The 19,794-nt window shown below is 38.6% G+C and overlaps 1 protein-coding gene across 1 annotated transcript in view; it reads left to right on the forward strand.

The window, feature by feature from the left end:
* LOC128657104 (oocyte zinc finger protein XlCOF6) overlaps window positions 1–19,794 on the forward strand; it is a 134,868-nt gene that overhangs the window by 37,250 nt on the left and 77,824 nt on the right. Inside the window, exon 3 of the mRNA XM_053711351.1 lies at window positions 2,378–2,860. Coding sequence (XP_053567326.1) covers window positions 2,378–2,860 — 483 coding nt within the window. The remainder of the gene's footprint in view (window positions 1–2,377; window positions 2,861–19,794) is intronic.

Raw genomic sequence — 19,794 nt, forward strand, 5'->3', positions numbered from 1 at the left:
GTCCTAAAGCTTTGGTATTGGTATCCCACAAGTATTGGATGAATCCGTGGACTCGATACATCTTGCAAGAGAAAACAAAATTTATGCTTACCTGATAAATTTCTTTCTCTTGCGATGTATTGAGTCCACGGCACGCCCTGTCTTTTTAAGACAGGTAGTATATTTTATTAAAAAATTTCAGTCACCTCTGCACCCTATAGTTTCTCCTTTTTCTTCCTAACCTTCGGTCGATGACTGGGGGGTGGAGTTAGGGAAGGAGCTATATAGACAGCTCTGCTGTGGGTGCTCTCTTTGCCACTTCCTGTTGGGAAGGAGAATATCCCACAAGTATTGGATGAATCCGTGGACTTGATACATCGCAAGAAAAAGAAATTTATCAGGTAAGCATAAATTTTGTTTTCCTATTATTTCTCGGAAAATTGCTATATTGCTTGTTTTTTCCAGGCCCTGGTCTGAATTAAACCTGTTATCAAGCCTTTTTCTCCTTCTAGGAGTCTTAACCTAGTGTTAAAGGGTTTTGCAGGCCCTTTTGAGCCCATACATGTATTAGACATTAGACTACTTTCTTGGAAAGTGTTGTCTCTCTCTTAACCTTCTCTTCTACCAGAAGAATTTTTGTATTGTCTGCTCTCTCTTGTGAGTCTCCTTATCTGATATTCCATTAGAATAATGCTGTTTTGCAGACTACATGTAATTTTATTAGGAAGATTGTTATTCCCTCCTGAGAATGCTTCTGAAAGATCTTTTGGATGTTGTTAGAGCATTGAAATATTAGGGTAATGCTACTAAGCTTTTCAGACAAACTTCTAGTTTGTTTGTTTGTTCCTTTTTTTCTGGCCCTATTACAGGTCAAAAGGCCTCTGCTATTTTTTAGCCTCTTGGTTAACACTTTTGATTCACAAGGCTTATTTGAAGGGGGGTAAGCTTCTGCCACAGAGGATTATGGCTCTTTCTACTAGGTCAGTTGCCACTTCTTGGGTTTTTAAGAATGAGACTTCTGATGTTCAAATTTGCAAAGCAGCCACTTGGTCTTCTTTGTATACCTTTACTAAATGTTACCATTTTGATATTATAGCTTCCTCTGAAGTAATACCTCTGCAAAAAAAGCTGTTTTTTTTTTTAATTCCTCCATTTATAGTTAATAGTGGACTTCCACAGCTTGGGTATTAGTTCCCATATGTAACATATTGTGGACTCTCAACACATATATGAAAGAAAACATGATTCATACTTGCCTGATTAATTCATTTCTTTAGAGAGTCCACAAGCCCCCACCCTCTACTGAGGTTGATTTATTTTAAGCACATCTTTTTTTTTTTTCCTGCTCCTTTTTATGGCTCTTACTCCATTTTAAACCTTACTGCTTGGCTTTAAGTTAAACTAAGGTGTGTGTGAGGTGGGAGTGGTTTTATAGGGCTCTTGGGGTTTGGGAAGCTTTGCCTCCTCCCAGTGGTAGGAATGTAATCCCATATGTAACAGATTGTGGACTCTTGCCACTTTGAAAGAATTATATTTAGCAGTCAATTAAAAATTATGTTTTTTTCTCCTTTGAATCTTTATCTGTTTTTGAGGGTTCTTCAAACGCCTCAAACTCCTCTTTTTGAGCCTATGCATGGTTTAGACCTTCATCTTCTATCTTGTAAGATTCTTTTTCTTCTGGCTATTTCTTCTGCCAGAAGGGTTTCTGAGCTCTAAGGAGCAACTTTTTCACAATCAATGTTGTGAGTTCATGTGTATCCCTCCTCTGTGGCAGGAATGTTATGCATGCTGTAGTGCTTGATTTCATTTACTTGTCCCTCCCTATTTCATTGTGATTTTGTGGACTGAAGGTAAGAGTTCACAAGCCCTGCACTTTTTGTTCAAGTGAGGACAGTACTTGTTTTGCATTTCCATTGCCCAAGATGATATGACAAGGTATGTTCATTCATGATTTTTAATTAAATATGCGTTTTAAAACATACTTTTATTTTCTGTCTTTTTTACAAACATAACTCCCTCCTGCCGCCCACCGCAAAGCTTTATTTTATTCACATGGTGATGTTTCCACCTCTTCTCCAATAGCTGTGCTAGCCATACAGCACTAAATGGTTATGATTCATAAATGAACTTACTTTTATTTTACTCCTTATGCTATTGTTTTGTAATTGTTTTACCATCATTTTAGATAGTTATTATATGTCACTGATATTTTTAATTACATTACAAAAAGCTTTATTTCTAGATGTTCCATAAATGTTTAATTACATAGGTGTAGAAGTCATAGCCCGTCCCCTCCTCTTATAGTAGACACTAATTCTGAACAGTGGAAATGTTTTTACAATAAAATAATTGTGCCATTAATAAAAAGCATTAATTTCACTATATTTCTTTTCAATAGGTAGAGTCACAAACTGCAGTTATCCTTGTCATGGTCAGCATGCTGATGCTTCTGTCAATCTTTTTCAAAATCAAGGAAGTCACACAAGACATTTATGTTCTGAATGTGGGAAATGTTTTACCAGGAAATCAAATCTTATTATACATCAGAAAAATCATACAAGAGAGAAAGCGTATTCATGTTCTGAATGTGGGAAATGCTTTACTCTAAAATCATCTCTTTTTAAACATCAGAAAATTCATACAGGAGAGAAAGCATTTTCGTGTTCTGAATGTGGGAAATGTTTTACACAGAAAACAAACCTTGTTACTCATTTAACAAGTCACACAGGAGAGAAAGCATTTTCATGTTCTGAATGTGGAAAATGTTTTACTCGGAAATCAAATCTGATTAAACATCAGAGAATTCATACAAAAGAGAGTGAAGCAGTCTCATGTGGTGAATGTGGGAAATGTTCTACCCAGGAATCACATCTTGTTACAGGTGAGGAAGCATTTTCATGTTGTGCCGGTGGGAAATGTTTTACACAGATATCAACTCTTATTACTCATCACAATATTCATAGTGGAGACTAAAAATGGGTTATAATGCTCTGAATGTGGGTAATTATAAAGGAGAGCAAGCATTTTCATGTTATAAAAGTGGGAAAACTTTTTATTATGAAATAAAATTGTATTACTCATCAGAAAATGCATATTAAATAGAAAATATTTTAATGCAATGAATGTAGGGAATCAGAACTTAAAATCGAAAATGGTTCCTAATTACTTTGATAGCACAAGGCCATGTACCTTACTAGTTAAAGTTGCTTTATTATTTAAAGGACTTTTCTTCCATTGTTGCATATCTTCTTATTTACATGGTACATAAATAATATCTGGGCTCCTCATTTGATAAATGTGTCTTAACCCAGGAACTCAAGGGGTTAAAATTTGTCACTTACTTAATAACCCCTCAATAGATAGTTTTCTGACTGATAGGCCATTTTATTTTATATTTATTTTATATTTTATTGGTGCTTTTGGTTGTAACACGGGGCCTAATATGGTCATGTGAATAGGTCCTAAGTTAGGTCTTACAAGGGCAATTAAGTTGCTTTAGGCTGGGTTAGGTCTGGTAAGTGCACCTTAGAAACACTTAAGTAAAAATGACAACCAAAACTAACCCTATAAGGGAACAACATGGAGACGCCACATTGTGTGAACAGTGTATAGCTCAAGAAACATATAACTGCAGATGTTATACTCACATACGGATAAGCACGCACATGCTGGTAGGAGCAGACTGATCAATTTGAATCAGTTCAGCACACTAATCCTCTGGTCAGGAATTGGATCCTAGGCTTAGCATCTGCCTTACACCTCTAGCAAGACAGCAGCCAACACAATCAGATGAAATTTAAAAACATTTATTAAAAAACTTGAATGAACACACGGTCATTACAACAACAATAACCAAATCTATTCAATGCGTTTCTCTGCATATTATCCACTGTTTCATCAGGCAAAATTCGTACATTCAAGTGTTCACAATTTATAAAAAAAATAAACCAATCAGATTGTGTTGTACTGAAAACACCCTTAGCATGACCCTTCCTTTACTGGTATGACCCCTAGCATGACCCTTTCTTTACTGGGAGGTGTATTTAGGACATCTATACCTTCTATAGTACATAAATATTACACCAAAATTAATCCATACAAGAGGATGGTACAAGAATATATCATAAGAAATATACATAATAAGCATTATATTTACACATATTATGTTTGATTGATGCCTTCACTAAAAAACTATATGGAAGATAGAGGTCCCCACGTGAGTAAACTCTTTGATCTATTACAAAAAGCATCTAATATAATCCCATAGAGGAATCTCACACCTTTAGTTTTAGTTTTTTTAGTGTTAGTTTTTTTAACAGGGGTGTGTAGACTTTTTATATCCACTGTATACACACACAAGTATGTGCAAAGATATATGTACAAACTCTATCATTTAAAAAAAAGAAAAAAACATGAGATAGGCATATCATGATTTATAGAAATAGAAATACACATTCATTTATGTGAAAATAATCATATATCAATGATTATTGTTTGTTCAGGTATAAATCTAGCTATTTCTTGGACATTAACAGATTAAAAATAAAAGATTACCTTTAGAGAAATGTGCTTGTTCATGGACAGTAATGAAATTGTATAAATAAAGTTGGAAAAAACAGAATATCCGCGACATCGATGACTTATTTATCAACAGTCCGATGCTCATCGTGCCGTACTTGATGCGCATGTTTTTTACAGACTTTTTTTAATAAATAAGGCCGTCGTATGTAGATTTGTGGCAGCGTTGTCTGGCGAACATATTGACTCCAGCGAATGCGCCGAGTTTGACGCTTTGATAAATCGTCCCCTTAAAGTAAAGTGTAAGAGTTAAAACAAAATGTGCATCAAACACAACGTAAATACATTAAAATAAAGTGTTACACTCATATATAAAGTTTCAAATAAAAATCATTCACAAAAATAATTTAAACAAAATAAAAAATAAATTATATATATATATATATATATATACTCAAAAAACAAAGTATTGCAGTATGCAGTGATACCTTTTTTATTGGACTAATATAATATTTAAAAGACAAGCTTTCAAGAGTTTTCCTCTCTTCCTCAGGTCTAAAGCAATACTGATCATTCTGATATAGATACACATCACATACAACAAATGGAAGGGAGGGGGGTGAGAGGGGGGTCATAAAAGCAGAGAATGTGACTGAAGGAGAAAATAGCTGAGAATAGCTAGAAAGAATAAATAAACAGAGGAGAGTAAATAGGCCAGATGAGAGGAAAAACAAAAGGAAAAAGAAACCAATATAGGACAATAAGATGAGAGATTATAGAAAGGTATGGTAGTGTGTGAGAAAGCCAGAGTCTACATTAAGTCCTTCATTTCTGGTATTGAAATGTGTGATCATTTTCATCTCAAACGTCTTTCGTTCATGAGAGTTTTTGAAATTCCCTTTAAGAATTTTTTTTTTTTGAAAATAATTTTTTTATTGAAGTTAAAGCATATATCATCACAGCAAGGACTCGCCCTGAGGCCAAAGTTACAACAAAGAAAATAGTACATTGTCTATACAGAGGTATTATTAAGTAAGCAATATGCATATACATTTCAAATCTGGATACGTAGATAGACAGTATCTTAGGCGAGATGAAATAGAACTTCATTTTAATTTATCAGCGTATGAGCTCCACATTCCAATAGTATTTTACCTAAGATCAAAATATTAGTCTGTGGAGATTTAACATGAGTATCAGCCACTCTTGGGCCGAGCTATATAGGGGGGAGGGGGATATTCAGCGGGTAAGCACCGCTATGCTCATAGGGGAAGGAGGTGGGGGGGGGCGGCGCCATGTTTAAATGTAAGTAACAGAGGGTGCCTGGAATGGGCATAGAGGTGTCCGATCAAAGAGATCTTATGTTATTGGAGTCTAAGTATTGTCAGCGTACTTTACACTATATATGGAACGAAGTGGGGAAGTTACTAATGTCTTCTGTAGTTACATTTAGGCTAAAGAGTAGGTGGGTTGCAGAAGGGTTGTTTTAGGTTGCAAAATGTATGTGTCTGTATAAGATAAAGCAGATGCTTTCTTGTCTGGGCTAGTAGCTATTGTCTTAGGAATAGATATCTAGTTATTGGTATATGTCAAGACTCATGTGGTGTCGTGTAGCAGACACTCCATCTATCTTAGTACATTTGAGAAATATTTTTTTTTTTAAAATACTATTTTTATTGAGAACAAGAAAAAGGTTACAAGTACATGTGAACTTATACAATTCAAACTCATAGATACAGTAATGACAAAAGTAGTATTCATCCAATACATGTATGTCTTCAATAAGCAGTAAAACAACAATTTGAGTTAGATCTTAATCCATCCTTTCTTGTCCTCTTTTCCTCCTCCCCTATTTGGGGAACGTTTTTTTTTTAACTAAGCTATTGAACATCCACTAGTTAACTGTTACAACCTTATTTAGCAAATTATCTGTTGGGTCTCTGGCATGACTTGTAATAGTCATAGTACCTGCTCTATGGAATAAGCTAAAAAAAAAAAAAAAAAAGGAGAGAAAGAAGAAGAAAAGAAGGGAAAGGGGAGAAGGCTATAATGGGTAGGATCCTGGAGTCACTTGGAAATATTTATATGGTCATGATTTCCCTCTCTCCTCCCCCACCGCCACGTGATTGGTACAAGAATCCCCACTCGCCTCTCAAGGATGCTGCCAGCATGTATTCAGTATGTGCAAAGGGGATTATAATTTGTCTCTGTGAGTCTAAGCTCAGCGATTCAATGTACCGTCGCCATTTGATTATGAACTGTCTAAGTCTCCTATTAGTACATTTGAGAAATATTTTAAGCATATCTAAGACATAGAAAACATGAGGAAACTATGACAAAACAGACATAATATAGCATAAAAATTGTATATCAATTAGCCAACAAAAATAGATACCTGTAGGTCTAAAAATAGAATTGAGTCTATATAACACCATACAAAGAATAGAGCATGCCTAGACATAAGAAAGTTACCTCTAAAACAGTAAGGAGCTGCGGACCTATACTACGTGTAGATATAACATATACCATTCCTGATAGGAGTTAATATTAGAATAAGAAGTGACCCAGCAATGCATAGTACTAGGTTGAATATGGACCAGGATGCTAAGGAACACCTGAATACATATTTATAGGTACATAGTATCTAAGGGTCAGATAGACCTAACCAGGTCAAGTAACTGCTATATTTAATAATATCACAAGGCCTTTATTATTATCTAGACTTAAAACGCTATTCAATATAGTCATAACCATTAGCAATAGAGGCTAAGCTTAGGGGAAAGCATTTAGAACTCTTCATATAGACAACAATTTTAGTGAACCTCAACTCAACCATGTACTTTTAAATCAAGCTTCATCATTAACATTTGAGACCTGAGACTCAGAAATAGTATTGTTAAGCATGCTACTTGGTATTATATCCCTCTGTCAGGAGATGCCTAAGGTTGAAATAGCTGGTAGAGGGGTTACAGCAGGAGAAACAATATAGAAACTCAAATCAAGTGTACGGTAGAAGAAGTAGTAAGATGACTGAGCATGCACCAATTAAGGGGTAAAATTAAAACAAGGCACCCACTTAGACAGATATCTCTATCACCCTGTATGCTGCTAGGTATTGTATACATATCTCAGACCAAGTTCACTAAATAAACTATTATGCTGAGCCGTGTCTTCCCAGTGAACACGGCCCAGCAACGTCTACAATAGCTAAAGGAGAGCTTATATATTCTTAGATGAGATGTGGGATGGGGGAGTCATCTGCTAATGTAATAGAGTTTACCTGGGATGGGAGAGGAAATCTTAATGAAGCTGGGTGGGGAAAAGACTGAAATAAGTAGGCAAGCTTAATTAAAGGGTTACTACTTGTATGTGCAATAATCTACTGTAAGGCTTATTATGAAAGGAACTAAGCTGGCTGTTATATCTCCTAGAATAATCCTATGAATTCTCCTCAGAGTTACCATTTATATATAAGCATACCATAGATAAGGAGTTCAACAGACATTAGGCATTAAGCAGCACTATTTCTAGAAGTATATATATAACCTAGTAAGGGATAAACTGTGCGCTAGCATAAACAGTGATAAAAGTAGTTGCAGTATTATATGAGCATGTGCAAATGAGCTAATATTTCTACACACTGCAAACAGTAACAGCTGGGTACTTAATATATGCAATATAGAGAGCTAATCAAAGAAATAATATAGATATATGTGAAACATAGCTAATACTAGGAACTAGAGATTATTACAAACTTTGAAGTCTAAAGCTATTCAGGCTGTGACACGGGAGAGTCTCTCCTGCTTGGGTGGTCACAGTTCTTGGATTGATGGGGTATAGGTGCAGAGTAGTTCCCAACAGGGGATCAACGTGTGTAAGATAACTTATGAGGTGACTTGTATCTGCTGCATAACAAGGTAATTGCAAAGATATACTGTCAAAAACTGCAGCAGTGTCCCAGTTTATGAATTGCATTCGGTGACTCACTTGTCAGACCTCAAGGTCACCATTTTAGATAAAATTTTACACATAACAGAGAGCAGATGTTGTTGAACATTGAGAGCAGGTAATGAGAGATATAAAAACAAAAAGCACACCATAGGCTTGAATTACAAATATATAGATATGCAATTGACAATAGAATGATCCTGTAATTTTGGGCAGCATACTAAAACAATTAACATTGAATTAAAGGGTTAAGGCAAAGCAGCCCTCTAATCTTGGTTGGTGGGGAAAAGTATAACATCCATTATAGTGAGAGTGTCTTATAGTGCTCCCTCATGTTAGGTCCACAAATAGAGCTGGGTGTGTGCAGTTAGTGTCCCCAAATCACACCGAAGAATCCAGCCAACCGATTATCAGTGCGGCATGAGGAGCTGCATGGGGCACTGGGACGCTACCCAATTCCACTTCTAGTCACACTACGGCTAAGAACATGTCGAAGGGCTGAGCAGAGTATGGTAAAACATCGCCGGAAAAGACCTAAGCGTGACCTTGCTACCCGGGTAGAAGATACCGGGTGAGTATGTGGGATAGAGAGTACATCTATACCTGCTAAGGAGGGTCTCATGAGGTACTGCCGTACGGGTGCTAGACCCCTGCTGGAGACACATGTTGTATAGTCCAAAGGGTAAGGGGTACTACCCGCTCTGATGTATGGTAGACTGTGAGATGTGCCGCAGTTAACCTCCGCTGCCAGAGTAAAAGCTTTTAGGAGCACCTGCATATTGGGTCCCTGTTCCTCTATTGTATGTCCATTAGATGTGGGCAATGTGCGAGCGAGCTCTGGAACTCGATCACCATCTACTTCTGGAGAGGCAGGGGGTTCAATTGTTTTCCCCATCGTTACCGGAAAGGCGAGCGGTGAGCACCGCTCCTCATAATCTGTAAGGTATAGGTCAGGGCCAGCGGGCTGTTCCATTTTCTCATTTAGAAGCACCGAGTCCGGTGTTGTAGGAAGGCTCGAGGTAGCTAGAGGGCCATGCCCCAGCAGCGTATCACTGACGACAAGCGAAGTAGCACTTACATCTTCCCCAATAAAGCCCAACGGAGGTGGATGGGTAAGTGTGACAGGCTGGATTACTCGAGACAGGTCTATCCGCGTGGCTCCAAGCTTTTCATCATAAAGGGTACAGCAGCACGGTCCTCTTACCTCCGACTTTAGAGTAGCCGATAAGTCTAGGAAACAGCTAGTTAGCTTCCGGTCCAGGCCCCAGAGCAAAATGTATAGAGACTCCGGAGTCTCAGCCATGTCGATAGTAGCCTCAAGATCCGGTTAAGGTCTATACCAGAGAGAGCAGGCCCTATTAACTGCTTAGCAGAAAAGTCGTTAGCATTCAAGCTATATGCAAGCTTTAGTTCCGGCAAGTTATCCTTCAGCTAAGGATTTGATAGAGAATATCCCTGTGTGTCATTAGATCAGTTTTATCTAAGAATAAAGATCATTTTTAAGAGTTAGGCCTAGGAGCTCCAGATTTGCACGTCTAGTCATCTAAGCTGCTGGCTCCGCCCCCCCCCCCTTTAAGAATTTTAATCCTGAGGTTAAGGATGGAGTGACCAGTCTGGGTGAAGTGATGACCAACAGGGGTACAATATTCATTTTCCTTGTGGTTTTTGATCGAGTTTCTGTGTAGATTCATTCTGAGATGCAGCTTTAGGCCAGTTTCTCCAATGTAGCAACCTCTGTCACACGCTGTACACTGTATCATGTACACCACATTAGCAGATGAGCACGAATAGGATCCTTTAATATTGTATGACGCTTTGTTGTGTCTGGCTGTGTTGTTGTCACATATATGTTGACACAGTTTGCAGAGTGATTTGTTGCATCGTGCAGTGCCATTCTGTGTAAGCTTCTGTTCTGTGGTTAATTTGCTGCGGACCAATCTCTGTCTCAGGTTAGGCGGTTGTTTGAATGCTAGTATGGGGGGTTCAGGAAATATTTTTTTTTTAGTGTGGGGTCCTCTGAAATTAGTGGTTGTAGCTCTTTAATAATTTTGTGCACTCCTTCCAGAGTAGGGTTGTAAGTGACTACTAGAGGGGTTCTTGTTTTGTTTTCCTTTTTTTTGTATTGTAGGAGTCTTTCCCGTGGTGTTTTTAGGGCAGATTTGATTTTTTTAGATATTGTCCTTTCCTTGTAGCCCTTTTGCCTAAATGACTCTGACAGTGTACTCAGGTGCTGATCTCTGTCTTTTGTGTCAGATCAAATGCGGTGATATCTGATAGCTTGGCTGTAGATGATACCTTGTTTGGTGTGATTGGGATGGAAGCTGGAATTGTGGAGGTAGCTGTACCTGTCTGTGGGTTTTCTGTATATAGATGAATGAAGGATGCCATTGGTGACAGTTATTGTGCAGTCCAAGAAGTTCACACTATGATTTGAAAAGTCCATTTTAAGGTTTATTGACGGGTGAAATGAATTAAATGATTTGTGGAAATCGAAGTGGCTTTCTTCTCCTTCTGTCCATATTATGAAAATATCATCGATGTAACGATAATATGTATAAGGTTTGTGGGGCTGAGTACATAAGAATCTGTATTCTAGGTACGCCATGAAAAGATTGGCGTATTGGGGTGACATTTTTGTGCCCATCGCTGTCCCTGTCATTTGTAGGTAGTAATTGATGTTAAAACTGAAATAGTTGTGTGTGAGTATGAACTACCAATAACCCAAACTGAGCCTGCTAACTACCAAAAACAATTCACGAACAATACTGGGATTGTAAACCTCTCTAATCATCACCTTTCAATACCTGAAAAATCAGTCTTATCCAAGGGGCTAACATTCTGTCCTAACACAAATCTTATTGTCCTATATTGGTTTCTTTTTCCTTTTGTTTTTCCTCTCATCTGGCCTATTTACTCTCCTATGTTTATTTATTCTTCCTGGCTATTCTCAGCTATTTTCTCCTTCAGACACATTCTCTGCTTTTATGACCCCCCTCTCACCCCCCCCCCCTTCCATTTGTTGTATGTGATGTGTATCTATATCAGAATGATCAGTATTGCTTTAGACCTGAGGAAGAGAAGAAAACTCTTGAAAGCTTGTCTTTTAAATATTATGTTAGTCCAATAAAAAAGGTATCACTGCATACTGCAATACTTTGTTTTTTGAGCATCTATCTACTGGACTAACACGGCTACTCCAATCTTCACTATATATATATATATATATATATATATATATATATATATATATATATATATATATATATATATATATATATAATTATATATATATATATATAAACAGGAGGTCCAGAGGTAGTTTCAAATAAAAGTCCAAAATTTATTTTATATATATATATATATATATATATATATATTTAAAGATGTAAAATATGAATAACTCAATTTGGGTTAAGCGCTGTAGGCCTAGCACGCTCCATTTATTTTCTATGGGGCGAAGTTAATGCCGTTTTAATATAGGAAGTCCTGAAGTTAGCTCGCATTGGGTTTCAGTCACGCGTAAACAATTTAAGTTCAACTTGTAATACGAGTGCTAAATTGCCCATGTGTAAAGTTTACTTTCAGCTGTGTTTGTACTCGAGTGGAATCTAGCCCTATGTGTGCTGATACACAGGTATAATTATAGCACTACAGCTGCAGTAGTACTGGGTGTGAGTCACATAGACAAGCTGTGTGTGCTGATACACAGTATAATTATAGCACTACAGCTGCAGTAGTACTGGGTCTGTGTCATATAGATAAGCTGTGTGTGCTGATACACAGGTATAATTATAGCACTACAGCTGCAGTAGTACTGGGTCTGTGTCACAAAGACAAGCAGTGTGTGCTGATACACAGTATAATTATAGCACTACAGCTGCAGTAGTACTGGGTCTGAGTCACATAGACAAGCTGTGTGTGCTGATACACAGTATAATTATAGCACTACAGCTGCAGTAGTACTGGGTCTGAGCTTGCATAGACAAGCTGTGTGTGCTGATACGCAGGTATAATTATAGCACTACAGCTACAGTAGTACTGGGTCTGAGTCACATAGACAAGCTGTGTGTGCTGATACATAGTAAAATTATAGCACTACAGCTGTAGTAGTACTGGGTCTGAGTCACATAGACAAGCTGTGTGTGCTGATACACAGTATAATTATAGTACTACAGCTGTAGAAGTACTGGGTCTGTGTCACATAGACAAGATGTGTATGCTGATACACAGTATAATTATAGCACTACAGCTGCAGTAGTACTGGGTCTGAGTCACATAGACAAGCTGTGTGTGCTGATACACAGTATAATTATAGCACTATAGCTGCAGTAGTACTGGGTCTGAGTCACATAGACAAGCTGTGTGTGCTGATACACGGTTATAATTATAGTACTACAGCTGTAATAGTACTGGGTCTGTGTCACAAAGACAAGCTGTGTGTGCTGATACACAGGTATAATTATAGCACTACAGCTGCAGTAGTACTGGGTCTGAGTCACATAGACAAGCTGTGTGTGCTGATACACAGTATAATTATAGCACTACAGCTGCAGTAGTACTGGGTGTGAGTCACATAGACAAGCTGTGTGTGCTGATACACAGGTATAATTATAGCACTACAGCTACAGTAGTACTGGATGTGAGTCACATAGACAAGCTGTGTGTGCTGATACACAGTATAATTATAGCACTACAGCTGCAGTAGTACTGGGTCTGAGCTTGCATAGACAAGCTGTGTGTGCTGATACGCAGGTATAATTATAGCACTACAGCTGCAGTAGTACTGGGTCTGAGTCACATAGACAAGCTGTGTGTACTGGTACACAGGTATAATTATAGGACTGGATCTGTGTCACATAGACAAGCTGTGTGTGCTGATACACATGTATAATTATAGCACTACAGCTGCAGTAGTACTGGGTCTGAGTCACATAGACAAACTGTGTGTGCTGATACACAGGTATAATTATATCACTAAAGCTGCAGTATTACTGGGTGTGTGTCACATAGACAAGCTGTTTGTTCTGATGCACAGTATAATTATAGCTCTACAGCTGCAGTAGTACTGGGTCAGTGTCACATAGACAAGCTGTGTGTGCTGATACACAGGTATAATTATAGCACTACAGCTACAGTAGTACTAGGTGTGAGTCACATAGACAAGCTGTGTGTGCTGATACACAGGTATAATTATAGCACTACAGCTACAGTAGTACTGGGTGTGTGTCACATAGACAAGCTGGGTGTGCTGATACACAGGTATAAGTATAGCACTACAGCTGCAGTAGTACTGGGTGTGAGTCACATAGACAAGCTGTGTGTGCTAATACACAGGTATAATTATAGCACTACAGCTGCAGTAGTACTGGGTCTGTGTCACATAGACAACCAGTCGGCTAGATTTGGAGTTTGGCGGTAGATGGGCTGTTAACGCTCCGCGGGTTTTTTTCTGGCCGCACCATAAAATTAACTCTGGTATCGAGAGTTCAAAAAAATGCTGCGTTAGGCTCCAAAACAGGAGGTCCAGAGGTAGTTTCAAATAAAAGTCCAAAATTTATTTTATATATATATATATATATATATATTTAAAGATGTAAAATATGAATAACTCAATTTGGGTTAAGCGCTGTAGGCCTAGCACGCTCCATTTATTTTCTATGGGGCGAAGTTAATGCCGTTTTAATATAGGAAGTCCTGAAGTTAGCTCGCATTGGGTTTCAGTCACGCGTAAACAATTTAAGTTCAACTTGTAATACGAGTGCTAAATTGCCCATGTGTAAAGTTTACTTTCAGCTGTGTTTGTACTCGAGTGGAATTTAGCCCTATGTGTGCTGATACACAGGTATAATTATAGCACTACAGCTGCAGTAGTACTGGGTGTGAGTCATATAGACAAGCTGTGTGTGCTGATACACAGGTATAATTATAGCACTACAGCTGCAGTAGTACTGGGTCTGTGTCATATAGATAAGCTGTGTGTGCTGATACACAGGTATAATTATAGCACTACAGCTGCAGTAGTACTGGGTCTGTGTCACAAAGACAAGCAGTGTGTGCTGATACACAGTATAATTATAGCACTACAGCTGCAGTAGTACTGGGTCTGAGTCACATAGACAAGCTGTGTGTGCTGATACACAGTATAATTATAGCACTACAGCTGCAGTAGTACTGGGTCTGAGCTTGCATAGACAAGCTGTGTGTGCTGATACGCAGGTATAATTATAGCACTACAGCTGCAGTAGTACTGGGTCTGAGTCACATAGACAAGCTGTGTGTGCTGATACATAGTATAATTATAGCACTACAGCTGTAGTAGTACTGGGTCTGAGTCACATAGACAAGCTGTGTGTGCTGATACACAGTATAATTATAGTACTACAGCTGTAGTAGTACTGGGTCTGTGTCACATAGACAAGATGTGTATGCTGATACACAGTATAATTATAGCACTACAGCTGCAGTAGTACTGGGTCTGAGTCACATAGACAAGCTGTGTGTGCTGATACACAGTATAATTATAGCACTATAGCTGCAGTAGTACTGGGTCTGAGTCACATAGACAAGCTGTGTGTGCTGATACACGGTTATAATTATAGTACTACAGCTGTAATAGTACTGGGTCTGTGTCACAAAGACAAGCTGTGTGTGCTGATACACAGGTATAATTATAGCACTACAGCTGCAGTAGTACTGGGTCTGAGTCACATAGACAAGCTGTGTGTGCTAATACACAGGTATAATTATAGCACTACAGCTGCAGTAGTACTGGGTCTGATCTCACATAGACAAGCTGTGTGTGCTGATACACAGTATAATTATAGCACTACAGCTGCAGTAGTACTGGGTGTGAGTCACATAGACAAGCTGTGTGTGCTGATACACAGGTATAATTATAGCACTACAGCTACAGTAGTACTGGATGTGAGTCACATAGACAAGCTGTGTGTGCTGATACACAGTATAATTATAGCACTACAGCTGCAGTAGTACTGGGTCTGAGCTTGCATAGACAAGCTGTGTGTGCTGATACGCAGGTATAATTATAGCACTACAGCTGCAGTAGTACTGGGTCTGAGTCACATAGACAAGCTGTGTGTACTGGTACACAGGTATAATTATAGGACTGGATCTGTGTCACATAGACAAGCTGTGTGTGCTGATACACATGTATAATTATAGCACTACAGCTGCAGTAGTACTGGGTCTGAGTCACATAGACAAGCTGTGTGTGCTGATACACAGGTATAATTATAGCACTACAGCTGCAGTAGTACTGGGTCTGAGTCATATAGACAAACTGTGTGTGCTGATACACAGGTATAATTATATCACTAAAGCTGCAGTATTACTGGGTGTGTGTCACATAGACAAGCTGTTTGTTCTGATGCACAGTATAATTATAGCACTACAGCTGCAGTAGTACTGGGTCAGTGTCACAAAGACAAGCAGTGTGTGCTGATACACAGTATAATTATAGCACTACAGCTACAGTAGTACTAGGTGTGAGTCACATAGACAAGCTGTGTGTGCTGATACACAGGTATAATTATAGCACTACAGCTACAGTAGTACTGGGTGTGTGTCACATAGACAAGCTGGGTGTGCTGATACACAGGTATAAGTATAGCACTACAGCTGCAGTAGTACTGGGTGTGAGTCACATAGACAAGCTGTGTGTGCTAATACACAGGTATAATTATAGCACTACAGCTGCAGTAGTACTGGGTCTGTGTCACATAGACAACCAGTCGGCTAGATTTGGAGTTTGGCGGTAGATGGGCTGTTAACGCTCCGCGGGTTTTTTTCTGGCCGCACCATAAAATTAACTCTGGTATCGAGAGTTCAAAAAAATGCTGCGTTAGGCTCCAAAAAAGGAGCGTAGAGCATTTTTACCGCAAATGCAACTCTCGATACCAGAGTTGCTTACGGACGCGGCCAGCCTCAAAAACGTGCTCGTGCACGATTCCCCCATAGGAAACAATGGGGCTGTTTGAGCTGAAAAAAAACCTAACACCTGCAAAAAAGCAGCGTTCAGCTCCTAACGCAGCCCCATTGTTTCCTATGGGGAAACACTACCTACGTCTGCACCTAACACTCTAACATGTACCCCGAGTCTAAACACCCCTAACCTTACACTTATTAACCCCTAATCTGCCGCCCCCGCTATCGCTGACCCCTGCATTATATTATTAACCCCTAATCTTCCGCTCCGTAAACCGCCGCAACTTACATTATCCCTATGTACCCCTAATCTGCTGCCCCTAACACCGCCGACCCCTATATTATATTTATTAACCCCTAACCTGCCCCCCACAACGTCGCCGCCAGCTACTTACAATAATTAACCCCTAATCTGCCGAGCGGACCTGAGCGCTACTATAATAAAGTTATTAACCCCTAATCCGCCTCACTAACCCTATCATAAATAGTATTAACCCCTAATCTGCCCTCCCTAACATCGCCGACACCTAACTTCAATTATTAACCCCTAATCTGACGACCGGAGCTCACCGCTATTCTAATAAATGGATTAACCCCTAAAGCTAAGTCTAACCCTAACACTAACACCCCCCTAACTTTAATATAATTTACATCTAACGAAATTAATTATCTCTTATTAAATAAATTATTCCTATTTAAAGATAAATACTTACCTGTAAAAGAAATCCTAATATAGCTACAATATAAATTATAATTACATTGTAGCTATTTTAGGATTAATATTTATTTTACAGGCAACTTTGTAATTATTTTAACCAGGTACAATAGCTATTAAATAGTTAAGAACTATTTAATAGCTACCTAGTTAAAATAATAACAAAATTACCGGTAAAATAAATCCTAACCTAAGTTATAATTAAACCTAACACTACCCTATCAATAAATTAATTAAATAAAATACCTACAATTACCTACAATAAAACCTAACACTACACTATCAATAAATAAATTAAATACAATAGCTACAAATAACTACAATTACATAAACTAACTAAAGTACAAAAAAATAAAAAAGAACTAAGTTACAAAAAATAAAAAAATATTTACAAACATAAGAAAAATATTACAACAATTTTAAACTAATTACACCTACTCTAAGCCCCCTAATAAAATAACAAAGACCCCCAAAATAAAAAAATTCCCTACCCTATTCTAAATTAATAGAGTTAAAAGCTCTTTTACCTTACCAGCCCTGAACAGGGCCCTTTGCGGGGCATGCCCCAATAAAATCAGCTCTTTTGCCTGTAAAAAAAAACATACAATACCCCCCCCCCCAACATTACAACCCACCACCCACATACCCCTAATCTAACCCAAACCCCCCTTAAATAAACCTAACACTAGCCCCTGAAGATCTTCCTACCTTGTCTTCACCATCCAGGTTCACTGATCCGTCCTGGCATCCGGTGCTGAAGAGGTCCAGAAGAGGCTCCAAAGTCTTCCTCCTATCCGGCAAGAAGAGGACATCCGGACCGGCAAACATCTTCTTCCAAGCGGCATCTTCAATCTTCTTCCATCCGGTGCGGAGCGGGTCCATCTTGAAGCAGCCGACGCGGATCCATCCTCTTCTTCCGGTGTCTCCCGACGAATGACGGTTCCTTTAAGGGACGTCATCCAAGATGGCGTCCCTCGAATTCCGATTGGCTGATAGGATTCTATCAGCCAATCGGAATTAAGGTAGGAATATTCTGATTGGCTGATGGAATCAGCCAATCAGAATCAAGTTCAATCCGATTGGCCGATCCAATCAGCCAATCAGACTGAGCTCGCATTCTATTGGCTGATCGGAACAGCCAATAGAATGCGAGCTCAATCTGATTGGCTGATTGGATCAGCCAATCGGATTGAACTTGATTCTGATTGGCTGATTCCATCAGCCAATCAGAATATTCCTACCTTAATTCCGATTGGCTGATAGAATCCTATCAGCCAATCGGAATTCGAGGGACGCCATCTTGGATGACGTCCCTTAAAGGAACCGTCATTCGTCGGGAGACACCGGAAGAAGAGGATGGATCCGCGTCGGCTGCTTCAAGATGGACCCGCTCCGCACCGGATGGAAGAAGATTGAAGATGCCGCTTGGAAGAAGATGTTTGCCGGTCCGGATGTCCTCTTCTTGCCGGATAGGAGGAAGACTTTGGAGCCTCTTCTGGACCTCTTCAGCACCGGATGCCAGGACGGATCGGTGAACCTGGATGGTCAAGACAAGGTAGGAAGATCTTCAGGGGCTAGTGTTAGGTTTATTTAAGGGGGGTTTGGGTTAGATTAGGGGTATGTGGGTGGTGGGTTGTAATGTTGGGGGGGGGGGGTATTGTATGTTTTTTTTTACAGGCAAAAGAGCTGATTTTATTGGGGCATGCCCCGCAAAGGGCCCTGTTCAGGGCTGGTAAGGTAAAAGAGCTTTTAACTCTATTAATTTAGAATAGGGTAGGGAATTTTTTTATTTTGGGGGTCTTTGTTATTTTATTAGGGGGCTTAGAGTAGGTGTAATTAGTTTAAAATTGTTGTAATATTTTTCTTATGTTTGTAAATATTTTTTTATTTTTTGTAACTTAGTTCTTTTTTATTTTTTGTACTTTAGTTAGTTTATGTAATTGTAGTTATTTGTAGCTATTGTATTTAATTTATTTATTGATAGTGTAGTGTTAGGTTTTATTGTAGGTAATTGTAGGTATTTTATTTAATTAATTTATTGATAGGGTAGTGTTAGGTTTAATTATAACTTAGGTTAGGATTTATTTTACAGGTAATTTTGTTATTATTTTAACTAGGTAGCTATTAAATAGTTCTTAACTATTTAATAGCTATTGTACCTGGTTAAAATAATTACAAAGTTGCCTGTAAAATAAATATTAATCCTAAAATAGCTACAATGTAATTATAATTTATATTGTAGCTATATTAGGATTTCTTTTACAGGTAAGTATTTATCTTTAAATAGGAATAATTTATTTAATAAGAGATAATTAATTTCGTTAGATGTAAATTATATTTAAGTTAGGGGGGTGTTAGTGTTAGGGTTAGACTTAGCTTTAGGGGTTAATCCATTTATTATAGTAGCGGTGAGCTCCGGTCGGCAGATTAGGGGTTAATGTTTGAAGTTAGGTGTCGGCGATGTTAGGGAGGGCAGATTAGGGGTTAATACTATTTATGATAGGGTTAGTGAGGCGGATTAGGGGTTAATAACTTTATTATAGTAGCGCTCAGGTCCGCTCGGCAGATTAGGGGTTAATAAGTGTAGGCAGGTGTCGGCGACGTTGAGGGGGGCAGATTAGGGGTTAATAAATATAATATAGGGGTCGGCGGTGTTAGGGGCAGCAGATTAGGGGTACATAAGTATAACG

This window comes from Bombina bombina, chromosome 4 (assembly GCF_027579735.1).
Source record: "Bombina bombina isolate aBomBom1 chromosome 4, aBomBom1.pri, whole genome shotgun sequence".
In the NCBI taxonomy this organism is placed as follows: domain Eukaryota; kingdom Metazoa; phylum Chordata; class Amphibia; order Anura; family Bombinatoridae; genus Bombina; species Bombina bombina.